This window comes from Phoca vitulina, unplaced genomic scaffold (assembly GCF_004348235.1).
Source record: "Phoca vitulina isolate PV1807 unplaced genomic scaffold, GSC_HSeal_1.0 scaffold5, whole genome shotgun sequence".
Classification (NCBI taxonomy): Eukaryota; Metazoa; Chordata; class Mammalia; order Carnivora; family Phocidae; genus Phoca; species Phoca vitulina.
In genome coordinates this window covers 70,730,793-70,742,466 of record NW_022589708.1, presented here as the reverse complement: position 1 = coordinate 70,742,466, position 11,674 = coordinate 70,730,793, and the positions used below count along the sequence as shown (strand labels likewise).

Here is an 11,674-nt window from a genome sequence, read left to right as displayed (position 1 = left end):
CCCGTTAGAATTAATTAAAAAGTCACTCTTATCTTACCTGCATCAAACTTGAAATTATCAGTATAATGCATGGCAAACACAAAAGGTCAGGTTTACAATATGTGATTTTTTAAGAACGGAAACTCTGGGAAAAGTCATTCCTTACTAGTGAGGGGTTTGTCACTCTCACTGGTGCCAGTAAGTGTAGATCAAATAGGGACCACAAAGAAAACACCAACAAGCAACACTCTAGAAATTTATTACCAAATCATAACCTATGCACAAAGACAACTAAGCTCATGAGACTAGCAAAGTAGCAGCACAAAATGTAAGAAAAAGAACGTTTAAGAAGTACAATTTAGAAACGTCGTCTTCTTTGAATTAGGTTCAAAATACTGAGAGACAAACACTGAAACAAAAATCTTAACCATACACAAACCATCTTAGCATGTAATGATCTGTTGGAAACCATCCACACAATGGTAACTGAAGGCGACTCCCTTGCCGTACCAACACATGAATAGACCTGTGTCCATTTTTGTGCGTTTTCATAAAATACATGGGTTCTTAGAGAATAGACACAAGACTAGTTAAGATTCCAAGATTTTTACTGTTATCACATTAGTTTGCATTTATGAAGCTATGAGAAAAGAAGGGAACGTGTGTCATGTTTGAAACTGCTCCTTGAAACGAAACACATCTGAATAATGAAGCCACACCAAAAAGAGAAAGAATCATCCAGACATTTCACAGAGGCTTAATTTGGAATAGATAGCTTTGCAAAGGCAAATATTTTAAATAAAAAATTCAAGATTAAAAAAAAGGTAGTTGGGGGGAGGAGAGCAAGAGGAGAGAGAGAAGGAAGTACTTAAACAAATCTGCATAGATGATGAACAGAATTTAAATATGGTTTCAGTTCATTTCCTCCTAAAACTATGCCTGGTTAACTGAGGTAGACTCTGGAAAAAACAAGTGCAAAGATTCAGGTTTTCCAAAGGGCAATATTTAGTCATTTCAGAGGTTGTAAAATGAAAGCGCATTTTATGAGCACAGAATCAAGTGGAAGCCCTTTTACAGGAAGAAAACCTCTATACTAATTCCCTATTTGTTGTGCCAAACTTCCAAATGTATAAAACCTACACACTGCCGATGACAAAGCAGTATCCAGGTTATTTATAGACATACATGAAATAAGGTTGATCAAGACATGAGAATGGTAAAATAAAAAGAATAAATGACATTACCTTATTAGTTTTCCTTTATTTATTAACAAGTCACTTGGAAATTTAGAAATACCACTGGGTTAAAGAGTTGTCTGGAGCCAAAAAACCTAGTAAACATTTCAAGAATTACTGTTAATTTGTGAATGTTTAAAAATGTATCTATTATCTTAGGGATTTTATTTTTAAAGTGCTCATGCCGTTTCTACATTAAGAAACAATATTAAAAGCAAACAGCCTTTAAAAATTAAATAAATAAAGCCCAATTTAAAGTATAAATAAGTAAATATAGTAATTAACAGAGTTTTTAGCTTTTTCTGCAAATATAATTAGTGGAGATGAGAATATAACATTTGGGGTTCAAATATTTTTATTCCCTAACAAGCCCTCCAACTGTAATTCCTATTCTTCTCTATTGTGACAGATTTTTAGATTCACATAAATATTATGTGCATCATAGATTAAGTGATATGTAAAAAAAAATCATAAAATCAAAACAGTTAAGAACAAAAGACACAAAAAATGCTAAAAAAAAAAAAAAGGTTTCATTCAAGTTAATGTGGCCCTTTCTTGGAAAAGGCCAGCAAATATCCTTAACATTTTATGCCTATCACACAGGATATAGGCTAAGGTGATTTATCACTAAGATAAAAGAAAGAGTGGGGATCTACTATTACACAAAAAGGACTCAATAGTCAAGATAATACTGAAGGTGGCAAAGCCCACACAATATGAAATACCTGCCTAAGTCCTTCACTTTACCTCCAGGTAGGGTGGAAGAGAGAGAAACAGAACTATGCCAACTGGCTACCATTTTACAATTCTCATCTAAATTCAACAGTATATAGTACAAAAAACTTCCAGTGCAGGAGTTCACACAAACTCAAGCTGTGCAAAACCTAAAGAATATCAATAACTTCACGTTCAATAGAGTCAGGCTACATATAGCCAAGTGAAAGAGTGAGCATTATATTGTACATTGGGGCTGTAAACACGCTTTTTTTCTTTAAGTACCTGTATGTTTGTTCATAGTAGATTCACCAGATATTTGCTTGCTCACTTTTTGAGTAATTAGTGGTTTCAGCCTATACTTTGACAGTCAAATATCACATCATAAAAACTGCAATCTCAGGAGCTCAACTGAAGCCCCTAATTATGCAGCTAGACCACAACACATTTCCTCTTCCAAGCTGTCTTGCTTTTTCTGGAGATAGAGGTCCAAGTCCAAAGTGTATTTTGATCACGCTAGAATGTCTACACTGCTACTGACTAGAAGATGAAAGTCTGTGATGCCATTGTCTGTTTTCCTGCTTGGATTTCTAGAAGGTTTCAGCCTACATTTAAAAGCCATTTGTCTGGTACATTTCATCTATACTAAGTTCCTTTAAAAAATAAAGTGACTATAAGAGCAAAATGTTTACCATAATTACACGTGTACATGTTTACAATAAACATGAACTTTGGGAAATAGTTCGTGAAAATCACCAGATCTATTATAATTACACTGTTCAAACAAACTTATTTTAAAACAGATTTAAAGGAGAAAAAGAGAAAAACCTGTATATATTATCTTTCCAAAGCACACACAGATTACTGTGCCTCTCCTTTTAAGATCTGAACTTGTTTCATTAGTTGGATCCAGAAGCCACACAGTGTAATTATAGAAAGTGCCCAGTCAGAACTGCACAGCCTGGTCCAACTTTGTAAGCCACAGAGCTCCCGCCCGAGGGTCTTGTACATGGTAAGCAACCAATATAAATTTGCTGAACGAAGGAACTATCTGATATTTGCAAGACAGAACTGTATAAAACTCAGTCCTAACCTCATTGTGTTGCAGAGCCCAAAACACTCATGTTTTCAGATGAAGTATTTGATAATGCAACATAGAAAAAAACAAAGCAAAACACAACAATTTTCTCATTCTGGGTAAGGCAACACACTGTCTTGCGATAAAGACAGCGTACATACAATGTACAGTAAAGGCTGGCTAGAACACCTGAGCAATCTCCTCAGGATCCTTTAAGGGGGTTAAGAAATACAAAGCAATCACCATCCACTGACAGAGCCAAATGAGAAATGAGGGAAATAAAAAATTAAAAAAGCACACCCAATTCACCATCATAGCAAAGATAAACTTCTAGGAAGCTTGAGTGTCCAAATACTACTTAACTGATAATTTTTAAAAATCACAATTACCATATTATTATCCATGAAGAATTTTAAAAAGAAGAAATACATGCCAACGCAAATAACACAAAACCTAGAAAAACAGTCTAACAAGTTTTAGCAATCAAAACACACGTTTTAATGGCTGCCCCTGGGACTTCAGGGAAAAAAATATGTTACTGGATGGCAACAGTATGCAAGATTATCTTAATGTGATCATTTATTTCTTTATTTAAAAAGTTAATGAATAAAAGAAAACTTACTTCAATGTTTTAAATGAATTCATTCAATTAAAATAAAATCATGATGTCTTATGATTTTAACTTTTATAAACTATTTCTCAGAGGAAAGGGGGGTAATTTATAGCATTATATAAAATCCTAAAGTCTAGAATCAGACTTAAGTTATCTAAAAATTATATAATTCTTAATAGGGAAAAAAATCTTTTAAAGCAAGATACTAAGAGTTTTTTTGTTAAGTGTCTAAAAAGTTCTATTATTTTTAGTTTTAAACCAGCTGGGTGCTCTCCAAAACTGAGAATTGAAGACAGCATCAAATACAAATTTTAAAAAGCATCACCATCCAAAGCAAAGGCTGTCCAACCCAAATGGGATAAATGTAATTAAAAAAAAATGAACACAGGATATCCTACATGCCATCTACTTTTTCTGGCCTCTTTTTATTGCCTAATTCCTGCTGAACTCAATGTGTATGTCAGATTTCTATCCTAATCTTACTGTAGTGTACAAGTTCTCAACCTAGACAAGGAATAATTTTAAAATTTTAAAATGAACATCACTTATTATGTACAATGCTATTTTGTTAAACTAGCTGTCTGGAAAACTATAAAGATTTTGTTGTTTGTTTTGCATTAGCCACAAGAGAGTGGACTTCCTTAGAATATCAAAGTATTTATTTAGAATATGAAAGTCAAGTTCAGCAAAAATCAAACATTGTTAGAGCTGAGGAAAATAAAAGACTTATCCATTTGAATGTATTGAAAGAAAAGTGAAAACAAACCTAGAATTCAAGAATGAAGAAATGCTTCTTATGCAATCATAATATTCTTCCCAACCTTCCAACATAAGTACCAGCAAAAAATACTAAAGACCAGAGAAACAACCTGACAAAATGCTTCAAAGACCACAAGGCTTGAGGAGATCATAAAGCTGAATAAATGAATAAATAGCTAATAGAAGAAATGGTGGGGGAACAGAGGGTAAAAATTCAACTGTATGACAGACTGTGACAGTAAGAGTTAAATTCTAAAGGTTTAACTAACAAATTCATTATTTAATTCAAAACTATCATTTTTAACAATAATGAATTTGACACAAACCCAGTTCTGATGTTAAAAGTCAACATACATGGGTCCCTCACGCTCAGAGCAAAGAATAGAAAAAAACAAAAAGCAACAAATGCAACTGAAAAAGAGAGGTCCTTCTAACCCTTTTGTAAACAAGCTTCTACAAGAGCATACTGATCGCTCTTCAGCCTCCCTGCACACCGCTTTGCATGTGCAATATTAACGCGTGAATACGTGGAAGTACCGGCACAAAGCCCGGTGATGGAGACTATCAGGCTCCCTATGTAAGCTTTCCTTCTTTCCCAACTACATTTATATTCTTTGTGGTTTTAGGTTTTTTGCCTTTAAGGGAAACATCTCTCCAATGAAAAGTTCTAAACCTGTTTTTAAAAAAAACTGCAGGGAATTTCTTCACATTTTATAAATAAAAATACCAGAAATGAAAGAGCTGACAGAAATTCAAGCAGATCCAAATTCAACCATCCATTTTTCATACTTCTCCAAGTCTGCAGCAGAGACAGACTTAGCAATTTTCTTAAGAGCCAATTCAAAGTCTCCTTTGGTAACAGGCATCTGAAGTTCCTCTTTAGAAAGTGCACGGATCTCCTCTGGACCTAAGCCATTGATTCGCCGTCTCATTGCCATTAAAGAGGCGTCCCTAAAAACATACAAAATCAGTGAATCCATACTGATGCAAATGTTTTAAACACTGTCAACTGTAACAAAGTTAAGAGAAAACATTCAAAAGATCATTTTATGTGTTTTTACGATGCTGCTCAAAAGTTCCCATTTTAGAGATATCCTGACAGTTTGGAAAAGGTTAAAACAGGATGTAAATGACTTAAACATAAAATGTACTATTAATGAATCCTAAAAGTCAAGGTTGGGCTCAGATAGTACTGAACTTTCTTTTCCCCACTTGCTCTTCAAAGGCAGCCAAGAAAGTTAGGAAACAGAAGTAGAGTTTTGAAATACTGAATTGCACACTTGAAAATGAACACATGGCTAATGTTAAGATAATTCAAATCTTAACCAGTTTGTCTACGACCTAATTAGAGGAGGTAAAGCCAGGAAACTCCTTCTCTGGAACATGAATGTATCTACATAGAGTGGATGTGGAATCCCCCACATGGAGCATTGGTGGGCAACTAAAGGGATAAAACCTGGCTTCTCCAGATCCTACTTTTAGTTCCATTCTGATCAGCTATAAATAATTATGAAGGTTTGGAAGAACTGGACAATTAATGCTCACAAAAAAACTATTAGGAAGCCAACCCAACCAAAACCTCAAATTTTTATATATTTTACACAGTGATATTAGAAACTATTGGGAGCTTCTTGTGTGCCACTAAACTTACATGCACGTAAGAAAAATACTAGTACAAAAAGTGAGAAACAACAGATACTCCAGTTTTAAAGAAAGGCTACTGCTATCAATTTAAGTATAGTTAAGAAGGTAAGAAAGAAAATCCTTATTGAGTGATGTGAATTGTCTACAAAATATGATGTCACTAAATTGAAAAGGAAATATATGATATATTTTACACATATGAAATATGTATTTCCCAGCTTAAACTGATGCAACTTTGCTTGCTCATCTGCATGTGGTAAAATAATGCCAACCAAAACTAATATTATTTTATGTTGATGCAACTAGGCTCCAATTCAGGGCTAAACTGACCTTGGCCTGTCAAAGTCATTATTGCCAAATTAAGTACAATTTCTTTAAAATCAAAGGATAGATCAGAGAAAGACAACTATCACTTGGTTTCACTCATATGTTGAATAAGGATCATAGGGGAAGGGAGGGAAAACTGAATGGGTAGTCATCAGAGAGGGAGACAAACCATGAGAGACTCTTAACTCTAGGAAACAAACTGAGGGTTACTAGAGGGGAGGTGGGTGGGAGGATGGGATAATTGGTGATGGGCATTAAGGAGGGCACGTGATGTGATCAGCACTGGATACCAACTGATGAATTACTGAACTCTCTATCTGAAACTAAGGAGGTACTGTATGTTGGCTAATTGAATTTAAATTTTTAAAAAATCAAAGGAATAGAAAAGGTGACCATATTGTTATAAAATTATTCATCTAACAATGACCCATGAGGTTATATAGAAAAGAAACAAGACAAATAAGAAATCAAGGAAATGGGTCGCTGTTTTCACATCAAGGGCTAATAATGATACTAACTTTAAGACCAATCCTCCTGCCAAATCTATACCTAATATCTAAGGTCACGGATCATTAAAAAAATACCTGCAAACATTAGTTATATCAGCACCAGAATAGCCCTCAATCTTCTCTGCTATATCTTCCAATTGAATGTCAGGATCCAGTTCAACCTCACGAAGATTTATCTTCAGCAGATCAGTTCTTCCTTTCGCTGTAGAAGATTTTTTTGTTACTGTTGGATGTTTTACTTTACAAATCATTTTGATAAGAAATCACATATTAACATTCAGGAAAAGAAAGACGAGTCAGTAACTTGAGTCCACCTAGTATTACCAACTCATTGTATGACTCAGAATTCATGAATATCCTAAGTGCCTTGGCTGCAGTAACTAAAAATTGAAACAAAACTCAGAGTTTTCCTTATAGATTGTGAAGATACTTGCTGTGAAAACAAAGGGTCTGTGATCCTTTATGAAAAATAAAATCATTAATATTGAAGTACCAAACATGCTTTTAGTAAAAAACAACATTTAGCCTAGCTTTATAAAACTAGATTGCATGGAGTGTAACTCCTGTGAATCATTTTGCTCACCTTTTAGTGTGATATAGAAAAAGATTTCCCAGGATACAGGAAATCAGCCCTTAGCACAGAACACATATTAATGTGTTTTTTTACTTGGAGAGCCAGCCCACAGACATTTGCTGTTCCAATATGACTGAAATGTGTATTGTACTATGTAAGCTCAAATGAATTACAGAATTGTATAAAATAACCAATCATGCTTACTGTTTTACTATCAGTTTTAATGGCAAATTTCTATTTAATACAGCATACTAAGATAATGCAAACGTAGGTTGCATCTGGCTTTCTACTATTTCCTGATATGTAAAATGAAATGTAATCTTCCCCAACTTTTATTTTGAAAAATTTTAAATCTACAGGTTAAAAAAAAAAAAAATCAGTGAACACCCATTTACCTTCCATCTAGGCCCATCAACTGTCAATATTTTGCCATTATCACTCCCATCTCCTCTCTCCTCCCTCCTCTTTTTTGAATTGAGAGCTAACTGTAGGCATTGCAACACTTCACCTTAAATTCTTCAGCATGTACCTCCTAAGAACAAAGGTATCCATACAATTATCACATTACCAGCAAATTTAACATTGTTATATTAGAATCATCCAATACACAATCCAGATTAAAATGTCCCCATTTTCCCCAGGCCCTTATGACTTTCTCAAAATACACACTGCATTTAGTTATCATATCTCTTTAGTGTTCTTTAATCTAAAGCAGTTCCCCAAAGTTTGTTTTATCTTTCCTGACATTGACAATTCCCCCAATGATCATATAAAGTCAAAGTATTCCAGTAAAGATCCCAATAGGTCTGTTTGTGGATCTGAACAGGCAGATATTAAAATGTTTATGGAAATGGAAAGAATCAAGGACAACCAAGACACACTAGAAAAACAAAAGTGAGGTGGGAGGAACTGCTCTATTAGAATTTAAGACTTACTACAAAGCAACAGTATTCAAATCAGTGTAATACTCTTGCAGAGATAAACAAATAGATCAATGATACAGAACAGGGAGTGTAGAAGCAGATCAAAGCATATAGTATGAACACCTGATTTAAGACATATGTGGTTCAAGCAGTGGGAGAAAATGCCAGAACAACTACTATCTACAGGGTAAAAAAAAAGAAATTGCATCCTGCCTCATACCATACATAAAAATCGGTGCCAGATATATTACTACTCTAAATGTAAGATGGAAAATTACAAGCATTTTAGAAGATAAAACAGGAAATATATTAATGACTTCAGAGTGAATATCCTCAAGATATATATAGATATGTAGATACATATATTCAAGAAGTTGCCCACAAAAGAAAAGACTGAGAAACTGACCACATTAAAATTAGGAACTCTAATTCACCAAGACTCTGTAAATAGAGTGAAAACACAAAAGTTAGAGTTTGAGAAGATATTTACAACATATATAAGTAACAAAGAACTTATATCCAGAATATATAAAGAACTCCTACAAATATAAAGGTCAGACCACCTAATAGAAAAATGGGCAAAAGACTTGAACAGATATTTGTTATATATCTTTTCCTTTAGTAGCCATTTGATTTTGTTATAATCAAATAACATAGTAACATGGCTACTAAAGGAAAAGATAGTCAAATTATTTAATAAAGAAGGAAATAAAAATTAAACCACAATGAGATAGCACTGCACACCAAGAGACTGGTATAAATTTAAAAAGTCTAAGGTTTTGGAAAAATGTGAAGTAACGGGAACTCCCTATCTTGCTGGTAGGAGTATAACGTTTAACAACCACTTTGGAACAACCACTTGGGAAGACAGATTGGATTTATTTATTGTTCCAGCTATGCAACATGACCAGCAATTCACTGCAAGGATGGAATGCTCCATCTCGACCTAAAGAAACTTAGGCATTTTCACCATTATGCAAGTATAAAAATATTCATAGCAGTACTATTCATAATTGCCTAAAATTGGAAACAATCAAAATGTCCACCAAATAATATGATGGATAACTGTTGTATAATGACATAATGGATGTTATAGGCTGAATTATGTCTACCCCAACCCCCGAAGTTTTATGTTGAAGCTCTAACTTCCAATACTTCAGAATGTGACTGTATTTGAAGATAGGGCCTTTAAAAAGGCGATTAAAGTAAAATGAAGTCATCTGGGTGGGCCCTAATCCAGTCTGATTGGTGTCTTTACAAGAAGAGGAGATTAGGACATACACGGTGGAAGACTACTGGAAGAAAATGGCTATCTAATGGCTATCTATAAGCCAAGGAAAGAGGCCCCAGAATGAAACAACACCTTGCTCGATCCTGGACTTCTAGACTGCGAAAATAAATTTCTGTTGTTTAAGCCACCCAGTCCGTGCTACTCTGTAATGGCAGCCCTAGCTGACTAATACAATGGAATGCTATACAGCAACAAAAATGCACAGCATCTAGATACCATAATATGGATGAATCTTAAAAATGTACTTGAACAAAAGAAGCAAAATACAAATAAACATAATTAGTGTGATTCAATTTAAGTTTTAAAAAAAGATAAAACTTTGTTTAGGGATACATTATTAGGTGAGAAAATTTTAAGATAAAAATAAATTATTTCCATAAAAGGAATAACAGTGATTACCACCAGGGGGAGGTATGCTAGGGAAAGAATATACCGGCAGCTTCTGAGGTCTGATAATGCTCCATTTCTTGCCCTAGAAAGTAGTTACATGGTTGTTTGCCAATTATTGGATGGACTGAACTAAATTTTAATACAATTTAGTTCTATAATGAGTTATATTTCTCAATCACACACAAAAAGTAAGACAAAGCAAAGCAATGCAAAGAGCAGCCACAGTGAAAGAGAAGTAAGCAGGCATTATCCGGGATTGCCAGAAAAAAAGAACGAGTACTAAGTCAGAAATCTTTACCTCCAGAATTCCTTATTCTTGAGAGCTCCTTATCCTTGATCATCCCCAGCCAAAAGGCCCACCTTACAGTTCACTATGGTATAGAGGCAAAGAAGTCCTGCACTCAGATGGTCAGCAAGAGGGGAGTGGGAAAAAAGAGGGAAGGGCAGGAAGCCCCTAGGTTTGCTGCTACAGAAAGTGGTTGTGCTCCTGATGCCTCAGTAAGAACTCCGACTTTAACCTAAGTGTGATTTCATAGTGCTCCATGCATAGCAAGTGAATGTTAGCAGACAAATATCACTTTGCTCTCTTAGTCCTAAAGTTAGAGTATCACCATATTTGTAAATCAAAATGTTTTACTGCAGGCTGCCCTAAGAACTCGAACACCAAGTTCAATATAATGTATTATCCCACAGAAACAAAGTTCCAGTCAGTCACCTTAAATGAACTTTGGGGCATAAGCCTGCTCAAAGGGAAGGCCTGCATAGTAGGAAGCATCTTTTTCCCTAGTAACTATAATCTGGGGAAAATAACTTTTAATTCTGGTTGTATCAGTGATTTGTTAGAAGATTCCAAGTAGGATTTATCAATTGTATAAAACTGAATGATATTGTAGAAGGATTTAACCAGAAATTATTATGTTAATAATAAAGAACTGCGAATGCCACATAACCAAGTCAGTACACATTCTAAATTTAAATAAACATCGTTAAAAGGATCATACACTTCTTATACTAACAATTCTTCTTAAGCACACTTGGCAGTCCAGCGCAGAAGACAGCAAGTATGTGCTCTGGGGCCAGACTGTCTGGGCTCACAGCCCTGCTCTGCCTCACTGGGTGGGATACTTAACCCCTCAGTGCCTCAGTTTCCTCACATGTCAAATAAAGATAAGAACAGAATCTACTGCAGAAGACTGTTGTGAGGGTTAAATAAGTTAATACATGTAAAGCCTGGCCCACAGTCAGCACTCAAAAAATGTTCATTGTTTCCCCCGCACCACCACCACCATTGGCTAGTCAACAAACAAGATTAGAGAGAGACATAGAAAACCCAGATCCCTTCTATTAAGGACCATCTGAGACACAGATAACCCAGAGAAGTAAATTCTACACAAGGGAGATAGGCCAGGCCAAAAAAACCTTCATAGAATTAGCATGCTTTAATGTCAACTTTGAAAAAAATCAATAAACTTTTCTTAAAAGTTTTATTTATTTAAGTAATCTCTACACCCAACGTGGGGCTCAAACTCACAACCCCAAGATCAAGAGTCATATCCTCTTCTGACTGAGCCAGCCAGGCACCCCACTGGATTTTTTGTTCTTGAAATTTCTTCTTTTTAAGTAAGCTCCATGCCCAAC

General features: G+C 34.9%; 1 protein-coding gene across 5 annotated transcripts in view; it reads right to left on the bottom strand.

The window, feature by feature from the left end:
- Positions 1 to 1,219: 1,219 nt before the first annotated feature.
- KATNAL1 (katanin catalytic subunit A1 like 1) overlaps positions 1,220 to 11,674 on the bottom strand; it is a 79,021-nt gene continuing 68,566 nt past the window's right edge. For all 5 annotated transcript variants that reach the window (XM_032403259.1, XM_032403257.1, XM_032403256.1 and 2 more), the window contains exons 10-11: positions 6,934 to 7,060; positions 1,220 to 5,329 (exon numbers count right to left, since the gene is read on the bottom strand). In XM_032403259.1, the coding sequence (XP_032259150.1) occupies positions 5,131 to 5,329; positions 6,934 to 7,060 (326 nt within the window). In that variant the 3' untranslated portion in view covers positions 1,220 to 5,130. The remainder of the gene's footprint in view (positions 5,330 to 6,933; positions 7,061 to 11,674) is intronic.